At 31.4% G+C, this 25,625-nt stretch overlaps 2 protein-coding genes across 3 annotated transcripts in view; both read left to right on the top strand.

Annotated features, from left to right (window-relative positions):
• LOC145327444 (uncharacterized) overlaps positions 1–11,510 on the top strand; it is a 65,368-nt gene extending 53,858 nt beyond the window's left edge. The window contains exons 23-32 of the mRNA XM_080170997.1: positions 2,413–2,491; positions 3,983–4,099; positions 4,432–4,505; positions 5,230–5,332; positions 5,773–5,886; positions 6,253–6,295; positions 7,006–7,123; positions 8,292–8,339; positions 8,790–8,844; positions 11,415–11,510. Coding sequence (XP_080027123.1) covers positions 2,413–2,491; positions 3,983–4,099; positions 4,432–4,505; positions 5,230–5,332; positions 5,773–5,886; positions 6,253–6,295; positions 7,006–7,123; positions 8,292–8,339; positions 8,790–8,844; positions 11,415–11,510 — 847 coding nt within the window. The remainder of the gene's footprint in view (positions 1–2,412; positions 2,492–3,982; positions 4,100–4,431; positions 4,506–5,229; positions 5,333–5,772; positions 5,887–6,252; positions 6,296–7,005; positions 7,124–8,291; positions 8,340–8,789; positions 8,845–11,414) is intronic.
• A 7,504-nt stretch (positions 11,511–19,014) lies between these two features.
• On the top strand, positions 19,015–24,292 carry LOC145319176 (uncharacterized). 2 transcript variants are annotated; one of them, XM_080161093.1, is made up of 6 exons: positions 19,064–19,163; positions 19,502–19,561; positions 20,663–20,748; positions 21,284–21,352; positions 22,139–22,222; positions 23,613–24,292. In XM_080161093.1, the coding sequence occupies exons 1-6, from the start codon at positions 19,098–19,100 to the stop codon at positions 23,680–23,682; spliced, it is 435 nt and encodes a 144-aa protein (XP_080017219.1). In that variant the 5' UTR covers positions 19,064–19,097; the 3' UTR covers positions 23,683–24,292. The 2 variants fall into 2 exon arrangements, with proteins under 2 accessions (XP_080017227.1, XP_080017219.1); XM_080161101.1 differs by lacking the exon at positions 19,502–19,561 and having other exon boundaries at positions 19,015–19,163.
• Positions 24,293–25,625: the final 1,333 nt, after the last annotated feature.

Raw genomic sequence — 25,625 nt, 5'->3', positions numbered from 1 at the left:
TTAGTTTATTGTCAATTTTCTCATCAATTCTGTTTAAAATAACTTTACATAGGACCTTGCTTGGGATAGAAAGCAGCATAATTCCTCTCCAATTATCACAATTGTTCAAATCTCCCTTCTTAGGTAGTTTTATGATTATACCTTTAGACCAGTCCGTTGGTATCTTTTCTTGCCTCCAAATTTTACCAAAGAGATCAGTTAGAGTCCTAGCAGAAAGATCTATGTCTGCCTTAAGCATTTCGGCAGTTATCAAGTCATGTCCTGGTGCTTTGTCATTCTTTAGACTATGTATAGCAGCTTTAACTTCTTGAATAGTTGGTGGTCGTGTGTCTATGTCTATTTCATGTCCTGGTTCTGGTTCAGCAGTAATTTCTGGTTCAGGTCTGTTCAACACTTCTTCAAAATGTGATTTCCACCTTTCAGCAACTTCTTTTTCTGTAGTGAGTAATTTACCATCTTTAGCCCTGATAGTTTCACCACTCTTTTTGCTATATTTGCCACTTAATTGCTTGGTTATGTTGTATACTGTTTTCATGTTACCAAAGTCAGCTGCTCTTTGGGCCTTTTCAGCCAGATTGTCAATGTAATCTCTCTTGTCTTTCCTTGTGCACTTTTTTACTTCTTTGTCTTTAGCAGTATATTCAGCTTTTAAATTGCTCATGTCAGCCAAATGTTGATCATTATGGATTTTGTTTTTGAGCTTCTTTCTCTCTTCTATTTTGATCCATGTTTCTTCAGAGATCCAGTCCTTTTTCTCTGGTTTCTTGTGTCCTAGGATTTCCTTAGCAGTAGATTGAAAGTTTTCTTTAATTGAAGTCCATGTGATCTCAGTCTCGTCATTTAGGTCCTCTAAGACTTGAAATCTATTTCTGAGTTTTAAGACAAATTCATTCTTTATCACAGGGTCCTTTAATCTTGAAGAATCATATTGTCTACCAATCTCACTCTTTTTATCATGGCCAGTACGCTTCAGCTTTAATTTAATCTTACTGACAACTAGTTCATGGTCACTAAATATGTCGGCTCCTCTGTAACTCCTACAGTCTTGCATTGACTTGACCCATTTTCTATTGATCATAATGTGGTCAATCATGTTTCTTGTTTGTCCATCAGGCGTTGTCCAGGTATATTTGTGAATGTTTTTGTGTTGGAATAGTGTACCTCCTACAACCATATCATTATTTAAACAGAATTCAATTAAAAGTTCTCCATTTTCATTTCTTGTACCTATACCAAAGTGTCCCATTGCGTTCTCCACTCCAGTCCTGTCAGTTCCTACTTTAGCATTCATATCTCCAAGAACTAGGCACATGTCATGTTTGGGTACTGAGTTTCTGATTGATTGCAGTTGATCATAAAACTCTTGTTTTACTTCTCCATCTTTGTCATTTGTTGGGGCGTAGCATTGGATAATAGTCAACTTGCAATGCCTTGATTGGAATCTAGCCTTAATTATTCTGTCTGATATAGGTTTCCAGTCTGTTAGTGAATTGACATGTCGTTTTTGAATAATTATAGCAACACCATACATATGTTGGCTTTCATGACCAGAATAAAGTATTAGGTGGCCATCTTTGGTTGTAGTTTGTCCTTGTCCTGTCCATCTACATTCCGCAATTCCAAGTATTCCAATATTGTAACTTGTCATTTCTTTAACTACTTGGGCTGTTTTAGTTGACTCATACATTGTTCTAACATTCCAGGTTCCTATCTTACAGCTTTGCTTAGAACTTATTGGTCCTGTCATCAAGTTGATAGCTTCCTTTCGGATTTGACCATCATCTTTCATATTCTCAGTAAACTGAGCATCAGTTCCAACAGTTCTTGTTTCATGTACACCTCTGGCTGTGTGAAAGCCATAAGTGTTTGAGGTTCTGTGGGTGTTTTCGCTAACTGTTGGGATTTTTACAGGTAGGATAGTTAGTCCTACGCAAACCTTCCATATCCCTGGAAGGAAGGGTGACTGGTAAGGGGAGGGACGTCAATATCCCCCAGTACTTCAAGAAGTACCTCCTGCCCCGAGTCAAAAAGATATATGTAAATTAATCAACATTTGCTTTAACATTGTTTCTGTATAAATATTGTAATTAAACGTTGCCAATCTTGAATAGAACCAATTAGTAATCAGTTGCACACACCAATCTTAAAACTTTATACAACACAATTTATACAAAACAAAATTTAACAAGGGCAATATTTCTTCTTAAAATAGCGTAGCATCAAAGCTGCTATATTTGAGAATAGGCATCCTAACTGATAAGACAATGGACGATAAATCAATGTGCTATTGCAATTACGATGAACAAAAAGATGAATTTGCAGTCAAATGTCTTTTCCCTCCCCTGAAATGTCTCAGGCCATATGTGCCATAGGATCGAAGCTTCTCTATAAGTAACTCTAATTTAATTTCAGTGCCAGCACAAATATTCCTGGGCCTTACAAAGAGTTGAAGCAAGAAACTGAAGGATTGTTAGAAAATCTAAACAAAAAGGTTGGTATTATAATATCGTTTTCGTTTTCGGTTTCAATTTTACCATTACCTCGCAAGGGCGGGATTCTCCTTCAATTTAAGTGATCATCTAGATAATCTAGAGCATCATCCACGTGCAACACCCAACGATATTAGGCTAAGTAACACCCATCAGACAACCAACCCTTTGATTGCACGACCTTTGTCTGAGAAGTCCTAACTGTGCATGGTTGCGCCTGTTTATGGGCTAAGGCATTCCCCCTACGCTTACTATTAATTTCGCGCACCTGACATAGCAGCAGTAGGAACATTTTTTAACGTCTTTAGTTATGATGCGGTGTCGGCCCGAGATTCGAACCTATCGCCTTCCCGGCAACGAGCGGATGCGCTACGTGATGAGCCACGATCGCGGGTTTTTAGGTTGCAATACTAGATACATTACACTAGAATGTGAATCAGACACAATAATCCGTCCAACTTATACGAATATTTTTGTTTTCATTTAATTAGTCACATATCATTAAATCCTTTATATATTTAATACGAGCGTAAAAAGTTTTGGAAAATAAAATTTCATCAAGATCCAAAGGACTTCGCATATTTAAAGCTGACTTGTTACATGGATTAAATGACAAAAAGGTTTTCTTTTCATAATAAAATGTGTACACTTTCTAACCAATAATTGGGTCAGATTGTTTCTATGCTGTGTTCCTAGACTTTCTATATTTATTTAGCAAATTATGCACTTTTTGATAATGACATTCTTATGTCTACATCATGGTTTAAGGTGCGGTTAATTGTCCAAACACAGCTACGGATTGTTTGCCGATTATATTTTGCAAAGCCATAACAACAAACTAACTTTTCTTTTTCGTTTTACAAATATGTAAAAGCAAAACAGCTAAAAAAAAATATAAAGCTATAAAATTGTAAAATTTCAGTAATTGCTATGGTACCCATTTAGTAACAGTACTATTTGTCATTTATTTTGACCTTTATTATCATTAATATCTGACAAATGCACATAGTTAAGAAATATTTAAAACCGAATGTTTTGAGCATTTATTTTTTGGTTTAATTGAATGAAACACTTTAAAGTTTTAGATAAATTATGGTTGTCCAGTTAAATTAGAACAACTATTTATTTGGGTCACATATCCAAGAATTTTAATTAGTTCAAACTTTTTATTCTCATGTATATTTGGTATTCTAATTGTAATTAATAAATAAAAACATGTTTTTATACATACATATTACATATATTGAATATAATAGGAATTTGGCTAGGGGTCGAGCAAATAGTAATATCACTTTTTTAAGGAGAATTTTTTTTTTTTTGAAATGTCTAATAAATGAGGACATAGCTCTATTTCTTTGGGGGGACATAAAACTATCTTTACACATAAAAATAAATTTTTCCAAATAAATCAATTAAAAACATAAATAAATTTCTTATGGTTTTGTGTAGATAAGGGATAAAGTTTTTAAAAATCACGAAACCTTGTTATTTAGGTATCGGTACGTGCTGACCAGCTTGGCCTAAACCTGGCAGAGAATACTCGGTCAAGAATAAAGCTCACAACAAGAGAGCTCAAGTTGGCCATCAGTAGAGGCGTTGTCATGGCAAAGGTAGTCTTTCATTTTCTGTATGGCTCTGAATTTAAACCATATTTTTTTATATTATAGAGAATTTTCAAACAAAAAATCAAAATTTAGGATTAATTGGACCAACAAAAATTAATATTTTTTTTTATTTTGATACTTTGAAAACTTACTAATAAGAAGTTCCAGTGTAAAGGCAAGCCAAATCGTTCCGACGACACAGACAGGCACACATCCTTTTAATATTATTCAGAAATATAATTTCTCAATATTAAAAAATCAAAATGTTTTCTTTACTTAAATTTGGCGTTTAACGTTTAAATAATTTTCATATTTAAAATTAATGGTAATTTTTGTAGGATTTTTACCCAGAGCACGTGATCCAACACTCCTTCTCAAATCCTGCTCATTTCTGGCACAAGTATAATCTCAGGTATATTACATTTTGGACAAGTATTTCATAGATGCTGGATGAACGAATTGAGCAATAAACAAGGTCCATATTAGCAACCTAAATATTGATGACAAATTTTCCCCTGAATCTTTGCTTTTTTCGTGAATTGTATCAGATCCTGAAATTCAAATTGTTTTAAAATAAATGGGCAATAAGCCCCTCAATTAACAGTAGAGATATAAAAGATACTGGTTACGCAACTATATATATAATAATTTAAAATGAATTTATATCTTCTTTCCTTTCAAAATATAGCTTTTAAATAAATTTTACTTTGAATGGATATTAGTTATATTAATATTATAGACGGATAAAAATAAATATGGTTTCAGTATGTACAAATTTAAAATTCATCCATCTTTGATAAGAATACTAGAAATGCCTTTCTAAAAGCAGTCCTATTGTGATTGATTTTCGAACTATTTTTTTTATTTGGAGAGAAATAATATTTTAACCCTTTACTGCCTGTTCTTTGATTTGTGGAATTATGATATTTAATATTATTTGGAATCTAATTATAAAGGTTGATAACTTAATTTAATTATTTTGATTTACCCTATTCTGCCGTTAAATTTTAATTGTGTAAAATGTACAATTACAAATTTCATACTTTCAAATGACATGCACAAATATCCAACTTCTTGAGAAATTTTTTTTGGGTTCATCATTCCTGAAATGTGTAACTCTTAAAAAATAATTATAGAAATGGAGATTGGGTGGGGCTAGTAAGCCAGCTGTACCAAGAAATATTCTCATCTGGATTTTTGGTTCCCATGCAAGAGGCTGATACTTGTTTTCAGCTTAAGGTAAGTGTTAGGTTGGTTTTCGAGTTGCTCTAGCGATGTCAAGTTACCTTATATAAAAGTAATAGGATATCTGTGTGTGTCTGTCTGTAACATGAACCGCTAGACCGATGTGATTCACTTTTACAATAAAGTTTCTCACAGGTCTAGGGAAGATTCATAACTATTTTGGGGAATAGTACCATTCAAATCGCTTCTAACAAAAAATATTTCCCCACAATTTTTTTGACAGTTTCTTTAGACTTAGGGTCAATTAATTATTGCATTAGGTCAGGTTAAATTTCATTTTTTCAAAAAGATGTATTAGTGCTTGTTAGTGCTAAGTGAAAGGACTCATTTCTAACTTTGTTTGGGTAGGACAGACAATGGAACCTGACACGCTATCTGACCATAGTTTTAGAATCTGATTGGTCAAATGATAATGACGTCACTGTCCTGTTTAGGTTGAACACTGGAACCTGACACGCTATCTGAACATGGTGCTAGAATCTGATTGGTCGGATGATATTGACGTCACTAAAGTTGTACAACAAGCCAAGCATAATATCTTCATTGGGGTAAGTTTCATAGTTTTTATTGACAATATCTACAATCTTCATGTTTTTCTCTATTACTATTTTGTTTTTATAGCAAATAGTACAGTTTTAGCAAGTATTGACAATAAATAATGCTGCGCAAAATGGTACAAAAAAATGACGTCATACTATAAAGTTGTCCAATGAGAGGCCAGTATACATTGTAATTGACCAATGGTAAAATATATACTCGCCTCTCATTGGTTATTTTATCATATGACGTCAATTTTTTGTACCATTTTGCACAGCATCACAATAAATAACTAAATTTTTCTTAATTTTTTTTTTAAATTACATTTTCAAAATTCATAAAACTTAAAAGAAATTTGACTTATTTTCATTTTTCAGGCTCCTGATTTAGATGTTTCAATTTTCAATCCACTAGAAAAAGGTAAATTTATTACATACTTTCTATTCATAACTAAAGACAATAAATGTATATGAAAGGATGGGAATGCCATAGCACATTACATAGGCGTCCAAGGGGGGGGGGGTAATGGGGCGATTATCCCCCCCATTTAAAATTTACCCCTAACCATTTAGGAGGGGGTATTTACCCCCCCCAAACAATTTTGGGGGGGTAAATACCCCCCCCCCCAAAATAGAAAATCTCTAACAAAAAAAATTTTTGCGCGCTTCGCGGGCATTTTTAATACTAAATTTTTGATAAAATTTAACTTACCCCCCCCAAAAAATTTTACCCCGGGGGTAAATTTTGGGGGGGTAAACAAATTTTACCCCTGCCAACAGATTTCAGGGGGGGTAATTACCCCCCCAAGCAAATTTTACCCCCGGGGTAAAAAATTTGCGGCGCGCTTCGTGCGCCATTTTACCCCCCCCCCCTTAAAAAAATTTTACCCCCCCCAAAATAAAAAGCTTGGACGCCCCTGGCACATCATCAGACCAATTTCGATCATATGAAAATCACATAGTGTTGGTTGTTTGTCTGTAGGGCTTTTGTTTCATACTCGTCCTATTTATAAGGCAATATATGCTGTATATATCTAAATAAGGGGTAATTATGTTTATTATCTTTTGTCTTATCCCTTAAAGTTACTAGGTAAATTTGAGAATTAAGTTAATTTATGAAAATAATTTTAGGAATGAGATTGCCTATCCTGACTAAATTGTGGAGTAAACGTAGACATGGCGAGCAGTGGGTAGATTTTACTGTTCCAATCCCACACCCAGCCCTCATTTCTGTAATAATATACAATAGGTAATCATTTGGTTTGCTGTGATTATCCCTCACCATATTATAGTGGCTTATACTTAGTTAAGTTAAGTATATTTTCCTTTACCTTGCTATATTAATCCCACACCCTGCCTCCCTTTCTGTAATAATATACAGTTGGTAATTATTTATTTCGTGAAGTTGTCTCACACTCCAATATTGTAGATATCTGTTAGTCTGTCCGTCAAAAAAAATTCGATTAGGTTGCAGATTTGAAAGTTGTGTGATATTTTTTTGTGTTGATTCCCTTAACTCAAATAAGTTTTTTTCATGACGTTCATCATTAAAAGATTGATGAATACTAAACTTTGCAGAAAATACTGCATAAAAAATATCTGTATTAGATTTTTATGAAGGTGAAGAAAAGATAAAATAATATATATTTATCATTTATGATCGATGATTAGTTATATATAATTTGATTATTCTGACATAGATAAATAATTACATGTACCAATACAACAGGGGGGCACATAAACAAAGTTTTTTGTTAACTTTTTTCCCTAAACCTAACCTAAAAACACTTTTAATATTAAAAGGTCTTTATTCTATGTGTTGTGTACCCAAAGATCTTGATTTATAAGCACAAACTAAACTTGTTCAAAAAATATTAAAAATAAGTTTAACTTAACAAGGATGACAACATCTAAAAATTTTATGTAAAGTTGAAAAAAAAACTACTTTCATACAGGATATTGTTTAGGGAAGTACTTACGTTTTTAGGACTTGTTTATAGAGATGCTTCACTTATAACATTGTACTTTGCTGTCTTAGGAATCAGTATTCCAAACACCAGATCAATCGGATACTTTTATTACATAAAAATTTCTATTAGAAAGTTAAAAATCAACATGTTTAAATGGACGTACATTCTGGTAACGATTATAGAGTTGCTACGCTTTCTAAATCGTGCCTAACAACTACAGAAATCAACATGCAAAGTTTGGAATCGATAGGACAATTTAAATTAACGAAAACAGATAGCTATCCGTGTCGTACGGACGTACGGACTGACCCTAATTATAGAAAAGCTTTTAAAAGGTATGTTTATCTTGGCGTTTCTTATATTAGGATACACAATGTTTTAACCTAATTCTTTGAAAGAAACACCCTGTAACAATATTCACAAAAAATCATAATATAATTATTTTAGGGAAGCCACAGACCCCATCAAATTAGAAGATTGCAGAAACATTTTATGGTAATTTTTTAAAATAGCTTAACAACACTTTTTATCTAAATGATTTTTTTAATAGGATAACAATATATAAATACAATATAAACAGTACCATAAAGGAATAAGACAAATTGATGATAAATTGATTTACATCCCCAATGATGTTAAACTAAATTTCTGGCTTGGAACCATCCAATAAAGAATTTATTAAAAGTACCCAAAGTTTTTCCATTCTTAAATTCGGCTTCTTTTAACCGTCGAACATGAACACAGAAATAGTGTCTCACTGATTATGACGTAACAAAAAAAATAGCCAATGAGAGGCCACTATAAATTTTATTATTGGTCAATAACGGCCTCTCATTGGCTTATTTTTTTTGTTACGTCATAATCAGTCAGACACTATTACTGTGTTCGTCGAACATATAACTAAAAAATATTTTTTTTCGAATTTTTGATTATTTCACTTTTTAGGGAGCTTATGAAGTACCCTCAACCTCTAAGTATGGAGTATTTAGTTAATCCCAAGGTAAAGACATTATTTAGAAATAGATAAAAACCTGACCATACTATATTCAATCTTATGAAGTACCCTCAGCCTCTAAGTATGGAGTATTTAGTTAATCCCAAGGTAAAGACATTATTTAAAAATAGATAAAAACCTGACCATACTATATTCAAGCTTATGAAGTACCCTCAGCCTCTAAGTATGGAGTATTTAGTTAATCCCAAGGTAAAGACATTATTTAGAAATAGATAAAAACCAGACCATACTATATTCAATCTTATGAAGTACCCTCAGCCTCTAAGTATGGAGTATTTAGTTAATCCCAAGGTAAAGACATTATTTAAAAATAGATAAAAAACCTGACCATACTATATTCAAGCTTATGAAGTACCCTCAGCCTCTAAGTATGGAGTATTTAGTTAATCCCAAGGTAAAGACATTATTTAGAAATAGATAAAAACCAGACCATACTATATTCAATCTTATGAAGTACCCTCAGCCTCTAAGTATGGAGTATTTAGTTAATCCCAAGGTAAAGACATTATTTAGAAATAGATAAAAACCAGACCATACTATATTCAATCTTATGAAGTACCCTCAGCCTCTAAGTATGGAGTATTTAGTTAATCCCAAGGTAAAGACATTATTTAAAAATAGATAAAAACCTGACCATACTATATTCAAGCTTATGAAGTACCCTCAGCCTCTAAGTATGGAGTATTTAGTTAATCCCAAGGTAAAGACATTATTTAGAAATAGATAAAAACCAGACCATACTATATTCAATCTTATGAAGTACCCTCAGCCTCTAAGTATGGAGTATTTAGTTAATCCCAAGGTAAAGACATTATTTAAAAATAGATAAAAACCTGACCATACTATATTCAAGCTTATGAAGTACCCTCAGCCTCTAAGTATGGAGTATTTAGTTAATCCCAAGGTAAAGACATTATTTAGAAATAGATAAAAACCAGACCATACTATATTCAAGCTTATGAAGTACCCTCAGCCTCTAAGTATGGAGTATTTAGTTAATCCCAAGGTAAAGACATTATTTAAAAATAGATAAAAACCAGACCATACTATATTCAAGCTTATGAAGTACCCTCAGCCTCTAAGTATGGAGTATTTAGTTAATCCCAAGGTAAAGACATTATTTAGAAATAGATAAAAACCAGACCATACTATATTCAATCTTATGAAGTACCCTCAGCCTCTAAGTATGGAGTATTTAGTTAATCCCAAGGTAAAGACATTATTTAAAAATAGATAAAAACCTGACCATACTATATTCAAGCTTATGAAGTACCCTCAGCCTCTAAGTATGGAGTATTTAGTTAATCCCAAGGTAAAGACATTATTTAGAAATAGATAAAAACCAGACCATACTATATTCAATCTTATGAAGTACCCTCAGCCTCTAAGTATGGAGTATTTAGTTAATCCCAAGGTAAAGACATTATTTAGAAATAGATAAAAACCAGACCATACTATATTCAATCTTATGAAGTACCCTCAGCCTCTAAGTATGGAGTATTTAGTTAATCCCAAGGTAAAGACATTATTTAAAAATAGATAAAAACCTGACCATACTATATTCAAGCTTATGAAGTACCCTCAGCCTCTAAGTATGGAGTATTTAGTTAATCCCAAGGTAAAGACATTATTTAGAAATAGATAAAAACCAGACCATACTATATTCAATCTTATGAAGTACCCTCAGCCTCTAAGTATGGAGTATTTAGTTAATCCCAAGGTAAAGACATTATTTAGAAATAGATAAAAACCTGACCATACTATATTCAAGCTTATGAAGTACCCTCAGCCTCTAAGTATGGAGTATTTAGTTAACCCTAAGGTAAAGACATTATTTAAAAATAGATAAAAACCTGACCATACTGTAATAAGATTATGAAATAACCTCAGCCACTTAGTATGGAGTATTTAGTTAACCCTAAGGTAAAGACATTATTTAAAAATAGATAAAAACCTGATTCAATCTTATGAAATACCCTCAACCTCTAAGTATAGAGTATTTAGTTAATCCCAAGGTAAAGATATTATTTAAAAATAGATAAAAACCTGACCATACTGTAATAAGATTATGATATGGAGTATGGAGTATTTAGTTAACCCTAAGGTAAAGACATTATTTAAAAATAGATAAAAACCTGACCATACTGTAATAAGATTATGAAATAACCTCAGCGTTAATCCCGAGGTAAATAAATTATTTAAAAATAGATAAAAACCTGACCATGGCGAATACCAAGGTTTTCTGAACGCATTGGCCATTGGCGCATGATTTTTAACAGTTTATTTTAACAGCCAGAATTCCTAAGATTAAGAAACTTTCACTCTTATTTTATAGCTAAACTTTAACACCGGAGGCGTGCAGAAGGGGTGGTTAGAAGAAGAAGAAAGTACAGACATATAAGAAGCTTTACTGTTAAGGAGAACCATAACGGTTCAAAATCCTTTGCTGCTCACACCCACAGACAGACATTCTATTACTCATTTTTAATTACACTCTAAACTATCATTTTGTTCTAAAAATAATCGAATATGTTCCATTATTGTTTTATTTCCAGGACGAGAAAGACGAAGAAAATAGTTCTCAATCTCAGGAAATAATGATATATTCAACTTGCATTACTAAATTTTATTCAGTCAATATCCAAATCTGAATCTGAAAATTTTATCTTTTTTGACAGGGAGGGAGTCTCTTTATATCCCTGTGTTTATTATACTAGTCCCCAAAGTTCTATAATAATGTTTTCTTATTCGTAGGCTTAACAATTTTGGGGACACTAATTTTCATTCGTTGATTATTGCATTGAGTGTCCGAACGTTTGAACCACTAACTGTAATCTATTGGTAATTTTTTCGTATTATTATTTGGGATGTACTGGTCATGCGTAGATTTTGCATTTGTGTAGATTTTCTGAATAGTAGTATTTCTGAAAAGGTCTAATCATAATCTATTCATAACAGTTCTAATAATATGCTATGCAAACCGATCATAATTTTAAAGAAATTTTATTGTATTAAATACAACTTTTTTCTCATTTTAAGAGTAAATGTATTTTTAAAGGTAAAAACAGATATTTTAAAAATAATTTAAGATTTTTTTTAAATTTAATTTTTGCAAATATTTTTTTTTGATAGTGTCTTGGGAGTACTATAAACAATTATAGATCATTAAATGATAACATAATCAACCTTTAAATTACAAGAAAACTTTGTTTGTAAACATTTAAATTATTTTAGTGGAAACAATTCATTTTTTATTTACTTATCCCTGTATCCCTGAGTAAGGATGAAATTACAAGAAACAGGTGCAGACTGCAGTTTTCAATAATTTATACCATCAGGTTAAAAATTAAAGTCATACCTTTCATGCAAACTCAGCACTTTTAATTATAGTGCTTTAGAATTAGTTTTTTTAGTAGAGTGTTTTTTGATTAGGTTTAAAAAAAGATTTAAAAAGTAAAAACAATTTGGGATATTTTCCCTCACATGGACCAAAAATGTTTCTGGTACTTTCAATAGGGCATTTACCCTGCAGGACCCTATGCGTTATTTTGTGTTCACATTTAATGCTATTAACTTTTAAAACTTGTTTGTTAGTTATCCTTGACAGAAAAATTTTGGACAATAAAACACTTCCTGTATGAAAATTAGAGTTGGGGAGTTAATGTAATTAGGAAAAGCAGATGAATTTCAAATAAACATATATATTACCATAATTTCACAGCGTAAACAAGCTAAAGATAATTTTCTGCTTATACCTTTTTAAAAAATTATTATTTTATGAAAATCATATCGAATTATAATTCAATTAAAGTTTTAGCTAAGATTTTCTAAATCTACGGATCGACTTTTCTATGAAAATATCTAAAAAAAAGCAGTGGCGTGCACAGTGCTTCACCAGGAGTTGGTGCAACCGTTAGCGATTGAAAAAAGTGAAAGACAGGCCTTCCCAATATTAGTTTTAAGGAGGGCGTTGACACCCTTCTCCACAATCCTAAAACATGCCACTGATATCGCGTATTTTCCACATTTTTACGACAAATTAAAATAAAATTTATGTTCAGATCCTTAACTATACGAGGGGGAGGAGTAATTTAATTAATAATGAGGAGAATACCAATACAAGATGTTATGTTAAGTTGGCAGCGCAGCTACATTATAAAAATGATCTTCAAACAACATAGCATTTAAAAGTAAAATAGGAGAAATTTTGATTTTAAAACTTTTACAACCAAAAAAAAAATTACTGCCTCTTAAGCCATATTTTAGTACATAAATTATCTTGAAAATTGTGTATTATTTATGTGATTTAACATCTCATCACACAAATTATTATTCACGTCCATGAATCAGGAATGTCCTTGTTAATTTGCCTCATTTTACTCTGCACGTCTATTGACATTTTTGAAAGCGAAGCTTTTCTATAATTAGGGTCGGTCCGTCCTTAACGGATAGCTTTTTTTGGGTATAGTCCTTTCCACGACATCCCTCCATAAGGAGCGATTCTTCGTATTTTTCACAGTAGCTTTTTTCCTATTTCTAGCCCCTGCGGGGGGCTCTAACCCTGTGGGGCAATCACCTAACACAATATAACCTAACCTAACCTAAAATAACCTATAAAAAGCCATTTTAAAAATACGAAGAATCGCTCCTTATGGAGGGATGTCGTGGAAAGGACTATACCCCTTTTTTTGTTAATTTAAACATGTTATAATTTCTTAACAGATATCAAACTTTGTATGATTATTTCTATAACAATTAGGTATGATTTAGGAAACGTAGCATTTCTATAATCGTTAACAGAAAGTCAGTACGTCCATTTTGAAATGCTATTTTTTTAAATTTTGACAGCAAATATTACTATATGATATAATTACATATACTGATTTTTACCCATTACAACAAGGTACAATGATATAAGCAATTCATCTCTATAATCAAGTCCTAAGAATGTAAACATGGCCTTACACATTATCCTGTATTTAAGCATTTTTTGCCAAAAATATACTTACAATTTTATTTAGACATATACATTTATATTAAATTTATTTAGTTTTGATATTCTACAAGTGTTAATGTTTGTTTGTCCTATTGTTTCAGAGCCTCACTTTTATGGATGTTGTAATCCTTGTTAGAATATAAACTTGAGATAATTAAACAAGTTGAGTTTCTAATTAAACAAGGATAACAACATTCATAAAAGCATAGCTCAATAAATCAAACGGATACACACACATAAACACATGAGAGTAATAGGACATTAAATGTCAAGTTCGGACAAAAATTAATTAATTAAAGGGTAATTATTATGGATATACCAATTTTTTAAGACTTGCTTGTAAATATGCTTCGCTTAGAACATTAAAAAAAACGACGGGAGGGGACATTGTGCTGTTTTTAAATTAGTCTCCAATTTAATAATGTTTTATTCAGTTTTGGAGACTTCTATTGAATTTGATTGGTTGGTGCATTAAATTAAATGTCCGAATGTTTCAACCACTAATTGTGATCTACAGAAGGGGTAATTTTGTGTTTAATTATTGCATTTTTATAAAAATTTATATTTCATTGTCTTATCCCTTTAGATCCCTGACAAAAAAGTAGGAGTTACATTATAAATGGCGGGACAAAACAACCCATACAGATTATATTTTTGGGGGCGAAGCTACTTTAAAAATAAGATTTTAAAGTACAGTAATCAATGATATGTAATAATACCCTTATAAATAAATGTTATCCTATGCAAATATGGACGATAGATTGACGTACATTCCAGATGATGATTAAACAAGGATGACAACATCCATTAAAGCGAAGCTCTAAAATGGTACGACAAACGAACATTAAAACAAGTGTCATGATAATTTAATATAGGAATATGGGAATCATCATGAAAAGTTTGAAATTGATTGGACAATTCACACCTGTTTAAATTAACGAAAAGGGCTAACTAATTAAAGGGCGTTTTATTTTGACATACTTTTCAAAAAGCAAATCTTTTCTATAATTAGTGTCGGTCCGTTCGTAACGGATAGCTTTTTTCGTTAATTTAGGCATGTTAGAATTTTCCTATCGATTTCAAACTTTGCATGGTGATTCCTGTAGTAGTTAGGTACGATTTAGAAAGCGTAGCAACTCTATAATCATTTCAAGAACGTCCGTACGTCCATTATAAACATATTTAATTTTTACTTTTTTACCAAAAAATTTTTATGTGATGTAATTATTGGATTGGTCTGAATTTTGGTATATTGATTTCTTGGAACAGCAAAGTACATTATTATAAGCGAAGCAACTCTACAATCAAGTCATAAAAATGTAAGTATGTACATAGACATTATTATGTATCAAGTTTTTCAACAAAATTTACTTAGAATTTTGCTTCTACTCTTATACATTTATATTCTGATTATTCAGTTCTGACATCATACAAGTGATGATGTCCGTTTGTCCTACTGTTTCAGTGCTTCGCTTTTATGGATGTTGCCATCCCTGTTTTTAAAGTCTTGTTAGTAAATATGCTTCGCTTATAACATTACAAAAACAAAGTGGGGGGATATTGTGCTGTTTTTAAACAAGTCCCAAAAGTTTTACAAAAACAACCCAGGAAAACCATCCTTTTCTGTCCAAACACCCAGGGTATCAGGTTAAGTAACACCCATCAGACAACTAACTCTTTGATTACACGACCTTTGTCTCCGAAGTCCTAACAGTGCATGGTATGAGTTGCTCCTGTTTTGAGCCAAGGCATTCCCCCTACTCTATCTATTTATGTCGCGCACCTGACATAGTACAAGTAGGAACAACTTTTGATGTCTTTAGTTATGACGCAGTGTTAAACCTATCACCTCCCGACGACGAGCGGATGCGCTTTGTTTTGAGCAACGGTCGTGAGTTAAATTGAAAACTACTAGCAGAGAAAAACCTTTCCTATTTACCGACGGAATGATCGACGATCAAATTATTGAGTAGCTATTTATTACACTAGTCTAAAAACCAAAAGTTTTATAATAATGTTTTCTTATTCGTTGGCTTAACATCTTTGGGAACTTTTAATAACTTTTGGTAACTTTGTTAAGTTGAGTGTCCAAACGTTTCAACCACTAATTATAACCTACAAGAGGGTTAATTTTTGGGTATTTGTATTAGGGATGTACATTAATTTATTGGCAATTTTCTTATTCCTTTAAATCCCTGAGCTTTCTTAGACAGGTGAGAATTGTTTCTTATGGTGTTTTATTCTTACAACAAAATAAATTTTTTTGGAATTAAAAGAAACAAAGTATATAGTTCTATGAGAACTTGTGAGCAGTTATAGAAAAATAAAAAAAATAGAAAGACAGCACAAAATGATTAGGTATATGCATTAAAATTCAGCAATAAGACTTATAACATATCGGTAAGAAGTTACTAAATTTGTAAAACAATAATACATGGATATTTGCTGTAGTGTTTATTTGTCGCTGTGTATGAAATCCATATCAAGTTACTACTATTATTATTAGACATTTAGTGTGAATTCGAAACAGTCCAGAAAAACATTACTGGATATTATAGACTTAGAGTTGACTAGTTTAGCCAAAGTCTTTTATACTTTATATATAAGAAACAAAACATTGAAAATAATAACATTTCATTTTGGTATTCCCTAAATTCATTGAAGGCCCTTTAATATTTTGACTAAAAGATTAGAAGCAATCTTTTCTAAGCAAGATTATTGAGTATTTTAAGATAATTTTATCTCTTTTTTACACAATTTTATTTATTATCATTTGCCAATAAAAAAAATGGAAATTGTATAAACACCATGTAACATCATATTACTTCCGTTCACCAATGTCGATTAGGAAGGGTGTTTACATGGGGCGTAGAAGAGGATTGGAGACCACCTTTTTTAGAATTCAGGATTGGTTTAACTTCCAGAATACAACCAAATTGAATCTTCAAAATTTTAAATAACATTGACAAGAAAGGTATTTTTTAAAGGTTTTACCGTTTTGACACTTAAAGGAGAGAGTATATTCGATAAAAAATATCCTAAATTGGAGAGAACACCGAAAAAAAAGTAAATTTTGCCATTTTTTTCTATTTAGCTTAGATCTGAACTTCCTGATATCATTTTAGAATTTTTTTGTTAATAAGTGATCATATCAAATAGCCCCACTTTTATTTGATTTTGAATATTCCCCTGTCCCCACGCAGTCTATACGTTTTTTCTACATTTATGTCCATTCAGAAAATCTATTTCAGAAAACCTATAGTCAATCGATGTACTGTATATCAAATTGGCTATTATCTTTTATTATCTTTAGATCCTTGCTTTTTTGAGCTCCCACTTGTGATAAAAGATAGTGTCCAACTTGATGGAAACACACTTTCCCTGTTTGGTTGTGGTTTTTTGATAATGCCTAAACCCTGTAGAAATTATTACATTGAGTTTAAAATTTATAAAACGCTTCAAACACTCCCTAGTTTACTATATGAGCTAAAAGTTATTGTCGTATAGATGGACACACTGAAAATTAAGAAAGGCTTCTTTTCTGAAAGCTTAAATCAAAACTGACCTAAAATGATAAACAAACCGAGCGCCCACGCCCCCCCCCCCCCCTCATTTTTAATTTATTTTAAAAATAATGGTACCTCAGTGCTTAACGAGGTTCTTAGTGGGAAATTATCGTTCTATTTAAACCTTGAAAGACAATGCTAAAATTTAAATTCAATATTTAGTATGTAGATTCAATAAAAGTTTAGTAAGGCAGCGGCACTTTCCCAGAGGGGTAACAATAACCCTTCTCAGGCTTTTTATAAAAGAAAATACAGTATTATATAGTTTGTTTTAGTAGTCATATGGTGCTTTACCACAAGTGACTTTCGAGCACCAACCCCTCCCACCTTCCGAAACTTAATTTTGAAATGAATTTAGAATCACCCTGTGTGTTACAAACGAAATTCTGATCCCTCTTATGTTTTCTTTTAATTAAAAAACAAGGGGTGGCGGGGCTGGGTTTGGTATACATACAAAATGATAAGCATCATTTGAAATACTAGAACACAAATTTAAATACATAAAGTGACAATTTAATCCAAGCTTTTCCTTATTTTCAAATAACTTATACAATTACAGAAAATACATTTACTACAATACCATTTTATTTAAGTCTAGGGATGGTTTTAAACTATTTTCTAGGCTAGGGGAGCAACCTCTAATTGTGTATACTGTACTTAGGACTCTGTACAAAAAAAAATATAATGCTTTTGACGAAGCCATTAATTTGAAATGTAATGATATAATACTCATTTTAACATTAAAGTTTTTCTATAATTATGGTCGGTCCGTACATCCTTTTTAAACATGATGATTATTTACTTTCTTGACATCAAATTTTTTATGTTAAAATTGTCCGATTCATCTGGTTTTTAATAAACTGATTCCTATTACAACAAAGTACAATATTATAAGCGAAGCATCTCAATAATCAAGTCCTAAAAATGTAACCATCTCCTTAAACAATATCATGTATTTAACCAGTTTTGCAACAAATTTAATTACAATTTTGTTAGGACTTATGCATTACTATTCTGCTTATTCAGTTATCATCCTTGTTACTTTACTGCTTATAATGTATGTAACTACTCAACTTATTAATTATACATACCTTAATTTACTCAAATGCAATATTCTGTATTTTATACAGAGATATAAGGGATGACTAAACATGTAAGAATGTTAATTCAGGCATGGTAGAATCAACCAATCGATTTAAAATTTAATAATGCCTGAAAGCAAAGCAAGTCTATTATCGTTACCAGAAAGACTTTATTTTTATTTCAAACTTATTGATTTTAATCTTATCTTAAAATTACAATAATTGTTCTATTAACTTGATTAATAAATTAAATTATACAGGCCAAAAAGAGGAGGGGGAGTCAATACTACTCCACTTCCAGTTTTAGTTTTAAAAAGAAAAATTGTTTGGCTGGATCATTTTTTTCTTGGGACGATTTTTCGGGGGTGCTGGAACCATTGCCTTAAATAGTTATAAACCTTTCTAGGAGATTCATATCGGATCAGTGGTTAGCAAGATCCTTCGGTGCACACAAACACAAGACATACATCTTTTTACTTGGCAAATCTTAGGACAATAATGATTTCTCGCCAAAAACAGTATATTAAATACTTTTCTGAAGTCAAACTGAATATAACATTAATTGATTGACTATAGGAGGATGGAAGAGATAGTATGTATGAAATAGAACCAGAGCTGTCATCTTTGGCCACCAGTATGGACAATTTGGACCAGTCTAATGTAAGTATCAAGTATTGGACTAGTCTAATATAAAGTTTCGTTATTCGCCAGGCTTTTGAACATATTGCACTAGTCTAATGTAAGAATCAATTATTGGACCAGCCTACTATATAGTTATTTTTAGTCCATAAGAATTTTGAAGATTTTGAGCCAGTCTAATGTAATATGAAAAATATGAATTATATTACCAGTCTACTGTATTGTTTCATAATTAGACTCTTGAACATATTTAGCCAGTTTTATGTAATTATGAATTATATGACCAGTCTACTGTATCCTTTTGAAATAACTAAGTCTTTTGAACATTTGAACCAGCCTAACGCATTTGTAATTAACAGAAGCCAAGTTTTGAACACTGGCAACCTGTTTGGACATTGGAAAATGTTGACCAGGCTAATGTAAGTAAAACTTGTCAAGTCTAAAAAAGGAAATTGTAAATTGGGAATTTATTTATGTATGCATATGTTACTATATAACTTGTAGTTAATCTTACAGGCCGGTTTTATGCTAATTTTTTATATTTGTTGTCCTTGTGTTTTTTCAGAGCAACTAATTTAGTTTAAAAATATATGGCTTGAGTTGGGAGTAATTAGTTGACTAGACGCTGTCCCGATTAAATTATTTTGTTCAAGGCTCGGCAGGTGCATCTTTATTTGGCCGCTCTTTAATAGAAAACTAGCGGCTTCGCCATAAGAGGTTTTATCAAACTAATTTTTCGTGTTTTAGATTTTAAAGGAAATTTTGTAAAAAAAAAATATTTTTTTTGAGGGGGAAGTATTTTTCATTTTTTGGGGGGGTTAGGGGTATCCCACCCCCCCAAAAATAGTTATAAACCTTCACGGAACCTATGAGAAGCTACCCTGTAAAGGAGAACCCGATCGGTTTAGCGGTTAGCGAGATTCTTCGCTACAAACAAACAGACAGACATCGTTCTACTTTGTATTATGGATATAGTTGCCGCTCGATTTTTGGATAATAAATAGCTAATGCCCCTAATTAATTTTGAATTTGCCCTTTTTTGGATAATATGAAGCAACAACCAACAAAAATAGAACTGTTGTATGTTGCAAAATCAAACAACAGCGGCTGCGCCCATAAGTATGTGAAAATGTCTATCCATGTCTATGTGTTTAATTATTAAATTTGTCCAATGAATAAAAGCGGATTATATTAAACCTTTTTTTTATAAGGAAACTTTAATACAAGAAATTAATTTGTAAAGTTTTTTTATAACAATTTCATAATTAAATTTATTTTTGTATGTTTTGGTTTGCTTTTTTAGAATATTATATTGGTTTATTGGTTAAGGGTTTGAGTTTGACACATTTAACTATTAAACTTTATCTTATAGTCAAGAGTGCACAAAACTATTTTAAAATTAACAGGAGGAGGGCGTCTATACCCCCTTATAGCACGTTTCTTGAATAAATTGCTCAGAAATTTTTACAAACTATATACTAAATTAATTAGAAAAACTTGTAAATTGTAATATTTTTAAGGTGAACGCGACACGTGCAACGGAGCGAAGCTTCAGTGTTGTGGACACAAGAGCACATATTCAACAACATATGGAATTCAACGTCAGGTTACAATTTTGAGGCTTTTTTGCATCTCCAAGTTTAACAATTAAAATTTGTGTGAAATCAAATTTGATTAAGTTTTTCATGATTTCATTAAGAAGGAAAACAAAGCCTAAGTAAGCGAAATACTTTAATAATGTAATTTTGAGCATCCATTAATTAAAAATAAAAATAAAAGGAGTGCGTGACTTTACTTGGATATGCAACGACTATTTGTTTATATTCAATGAGAATTTTAAAGAATAACTTTTTTTGCCCTAGATGGGATATAAGACACAATAAACCATCCCGTACAGAAATTTTTAACAAAAATTTTTTATATATATTTTTTATATGATTCTTTTCTGTAATACGAGCGACGAAGTATTAGTGATATAATTTACAGAAAGCTATAGCTTCTTCCTCAGACATTCAACTTTTCATAGTTGAATTATTATATATGGATAAAATTTTAAAAAATATCTGTTTTAGAACTATCAGACAACTATTTCCTGGCGTAGTTTATTATATAATACTATATTCATATATAATTTATTTTAGAGCTGAAATGTTGGCAAAGAGGCCGGAAGACTGTCCTGGATACAAATATTCAAAGTACCAATACTCAAGGTATTATAGTTTTTTTTTTTAATGGAACAAACGTATTGCTTAATTTAACCCACATACCATTGATAGAAATTAAAATCAATATCTTATTTTCTTCTTTTACTTGGGTATAACAAATAGGGTTTTGTATAGCAAAAAAAATATACCTCTAAAAAAATTTTGTTCAAGCTCTTTATTGACCAATGATAGAACAATATACAAACTAAGTTACCAATGGCAGGCCAGTATACATTTTAATTTACCAAATGGTAGGCCAGTATGACGTCATTTTTATAAGCACTAAAAGTTTCATTTTATTTGGAGTAATGCTCTCATGAATGTTATACATTCTAGTTTCATATGGGTGAAGTGTTATTAGATCGTAGAGAACAAATTAACCAATATTACTCTCTCCCTCTGTGCAAAAATACGACTCAATAATTGGATTTTCATCGTTCATGAAAATAGTGACAGAAAAAGATCTATTAATTTTTTGCAAAGAAATTATTGCCACTTTCCCTCCTTGAGCCTTTTCGATCATAGAATCCCATCCCACTTTTATTGTAATTGAAAACTGAAAATAAAAAATAAAGGGGTGTTTTTGTTTGTTTAGTTCTGAAGGTCAGGTTAGGATATATTAGGTGCTGGGTGCTTATTTTACAGTTATTAATAGAGGAATGAGGGGTTCAGTTCTCGATTGTCACTTTAGGAAAACCACCGTTAAACATCTAATTTAAACATCTAAGTTAGACATATCTATTTATACAATGTTATGTTTATACAATATTTGAACATTGTTTTTGTTTTCAGGTCGCAAGCCGACGTATATTCTAGCAGGACAAACGAACAACCACAAAATGAAAGGAAGACTCAATCTAAATGCTCAATAGCAAGGTAATAATTATTTATCTCACCGTATTATAATCAGCTTTCCGCGGATATCAAAATGAGTTAAGTATTTCCAGTTTCGTAAAAAAATGAATAAACGTTTCGATACATGATATTTCAGTATGGTTCAAAACCGGTTCTAATCCAGAGGATGTTAAACGCGTTTAAAGCCATACTGGAAAATCTTTTAATAACCCCATGATGACAGTCGCTTGCCCAAATCTTCGTCAGAACTGAAGATATTAAAAAAGGATTCACACTGCTGCTATGCCAGGCTAGGAACTTTATAATAAGCTTTGGAAAATGCCTTGTTTTACAAACGGCTCAACTCATTACAATTTACAGTTAAAATCATTTAAAGAAAAAAATTGCTACTGTTGATACAAAAAAATACATAAAAGTAATTAATATCGTCTGAATTGTCAAGAGAATAAAAAGGAAAAAAGAATGAGTAATGGAAAAATCAAAAATGTACCCAAAATGTATAATGCATCTTTAATCTATTCAAATTTAAGAATGTGCACATGAAAGGAATCCCTAAAATAGCCGCTATTATAATATGATCATTATTATTATTTTGATCTTATTCTAAGTTTTCCGGAAAAGTTAAAGCTATTCCACATTTTCCTTATTTACAAATAAATGCAATTTTCCCCTTATTATAAGATAAAAATCTGCCAAACCTAGCTAATAAAGATTCAAACCTTCAAAAAAACGCTTATTTGCAGGGAGAGAAGGGAAATCTTACACTGGTACCCAAAGTTTTATAAATACGTTCACTTATTTGTTGGCTCAAAACTTTGGTTCTTTAATTTTTCAATTTTGAAATTCTAAACTAAGAGTGTTAGTTTCCATCCAATATCACCCATTGTCTTATATCTTAAGACCCTTTTTCACCAATAATTTGATTTCAAATTTGGGTAATTTTTTTTATCATAATTGATGTCTTATCCCCTAAGATCTCTGCAAATGTTATATTCTGTCCACGTTCTCTCAAGTCATGGCTAGTAGGCCAGAATAAGAAAATAAAATGCAGGAAACTCTCAGCCTGATACTAAAACTAAAATGCATGATACTTGAGGTATAGTGTTCAATACTTAAAATATTATGCGTAAATACAAACAAACTATGGATAGTTGCATTGGTTTGAAAGTATTTAATAATGGACCAACTCCTACAAAATTTCCTAGGATTTTTGGTTTCAAAGGCCTTGCATAGACAAAAGTTGATCGATGGCTGTCGGTCTGAACCTTAAGATTGAGATACAAACAAGTTCTGAGCTGGTTACAAGCTAATATGAAGTGGGGAGGGGAAGGGGAAAGGAAGACTTAGCCTTCCTGAAAAATTAACCTTTCTATTTAAAATTCTTTGTGACCTCATCTTAAATTTATTTCAGAATCGCAAGTGCAGAAGATATGAGGATAGAAGATATAAATATTAGAGATTCTGTTCATACGGCTGTCTAAACTACAATTATAGAGAGGCAACGCTTCTCAAATTATTGGCTGTAAATTTGTAAAATTAGAAAAAGAAAGACTTTAGGTTTTAAAGTCGCAATTTTAAAACAAATTAACAAAAATTAATATTAAAATTCCTTACGACTTAATTATTCGCTCACTACAGATTTCTAGATTAATATAAATGAAAGATACACTATAATTACCTTCTAAGAAATTTTTTCTTAAAGCTTAAACTTAAAAATAATGAAACTTAACTGGAGTTCAAATTAGAAATTTAGTAAATAAATTAATAGCAAATTTTACACTTAAACTTATTGCATTTGAACAAGAATAGATACATTAATAAATATAATCATTTTATTACATTTTAACTTTATATGTTAATAATTATTGTAAATAAAATAGAGCAATACACTTAACAACCTTTTTCAATCCATACAAAACACAATTGAACTAAACAAGCTTTTTAGATTTTTAAGCTTTAAATTTTCATAATTGCCATATGTATTATAAGTACTTAAAAACAGCTGGCATGCTTACAACAGTTTCAGGCGATTTTAATTTTCTCTATCAAAATTTGTTTGTTAGAAAATATCTTTTTTAGCCATAAAAGGGATTTAAAATTATAATAGAAGAAAAAGCTTAACAACTTTACATGATTTGAATAACTATTTTTTCTGCCTCTTTTAATAAAACCTAATGTAGTTCAAGCCAGTTGTTTCAAAACAATTTGATAAAATGGAAAATCTAGTCTCAAAAATATGTGATTTAACTTTAAAATAATAAATAAATTTTGTAAAATAATTGTGTGTTACTACTAGTAGTGATATTTAATAATGTTACTTAATGATAGTAAAAAAATGATTGATCTTAATTTTGCCTTTTCTGCATTGTGTTTAAAGTATTATTGATGATTTTAATTCAAATATATTGTTAGAATAAAAGTGTCTGTTGTTAATTTTGATACAAAATAGTGAGGTTTATAGGGTTTTGTTTAATTTGTTAACTCAATAATTTTTGCTAAAAAGTAAATAATTCGGGTATAGTCCCATTCTTGGCAACATCTCTTAATGGGCGTTTCGTCGTATTTTAACAGTTGCTTTTCTTCTATTTCTAGGCCCTGATGGGGGGCTCTAGACCTGCGGGTCCAATTGACTAACCCTTCGGGGCAATCACATAACCAAACCTAAAATAACCTCTCAAAAGCTACTGTGAATTCTATCAATAACTTATCAATTTGTAAGCTTCGCTTTTATTAATGCTGTCATCGATGTTATTATAGACAAATATGATAATCCTCCTACCCCCCAAAAGTTCAAGGTTGGTGCTATAAAAAATTGCCTCAACTTTTTAGACTTTTGGGTTTGATTATGTATATGTGTGGACACCCAGGGAAATGTACCCTCCTGACCTTAATATGACACCCCTAGAGTTGTAGTACAGTTCAGGCGCGTCTCTCTTTTGGACTGTGGAGTCCAGAGAATACGGCCACCCTGCTCCTCCATGAATTCCTTTTTTTGGCAAGTGCTTCAGCTTCTCCCCATGTTAATTCCAAATTAAAGAGGTCCTTTTCAGTGCTCTGACGCCAGGTCATTTTTGGTTGTCCCCGTTTACGTTTACCAGTGGTGGGGTTCCATTGTAAGCACTTTTTTGGAAACCTATTTTGTTCCATTCTAAGCACATGTCCTAGCCACCTTAGTCTTTTAAATTTCACTTCTGCTTCAATACTATTGCACTTGGTCTTATCATACAGCTCAATGTTTGATATTTTGTTTGGCCAGAATATTTTGCAAATTCTTCTTAGGCAGCTATTGTGAAATGCATTAAGTTGATTTGTTTCAGTTTTCACAGTTCTCCAGCATTCAGCTCCATAAAGAAGAACTGATTTCACATTGCTGTTGTAAAGTCTTATTTTTGTTTTCAGAGCAAGTTTCTTTGAATTCCAAACG

Source organism: Acartia tonsa, chromosome 1, assembly GCF_053477335.1.
Source record: "Acartia tonsa isolate MP-2025a chromosome 1, ASM5347733v1, whole genome shotgun sequence".
NCBI lineage: Eukaryota > Metazoa > Arthropoda > Copepoda > Calanoida > Acartiidae > Acartia > Acartia tonsa.
The sequence above is the reverse complement of the archived record's forward strand: the minus strand, read 5'-3'. Positions and strand labels throughout refer to the sequence as shown.

Coding starts and splice junctions, on each gene's coding strand:
- LOC145319176 (XM_080161093.1), top strand. CDS start 19,098: ATGTATGAAATAGAACCAGAGCTGTCATCTTTGGCCACCAGTATGGAC. Junction 20,749..21,283: donor CATATGGAATTCAACGTCAG/GTTACAATTTTG, acceptor AATTTATTTTAG/AGCTGAAATGTTGGCAAAGA. Junction 22,223..23,612: donor TCTAAATGCTCAATAGCAAG/GTAATAATTATT, acceptor AATTTATTTCAG/AATCGCAAGTGCAGAAGATA.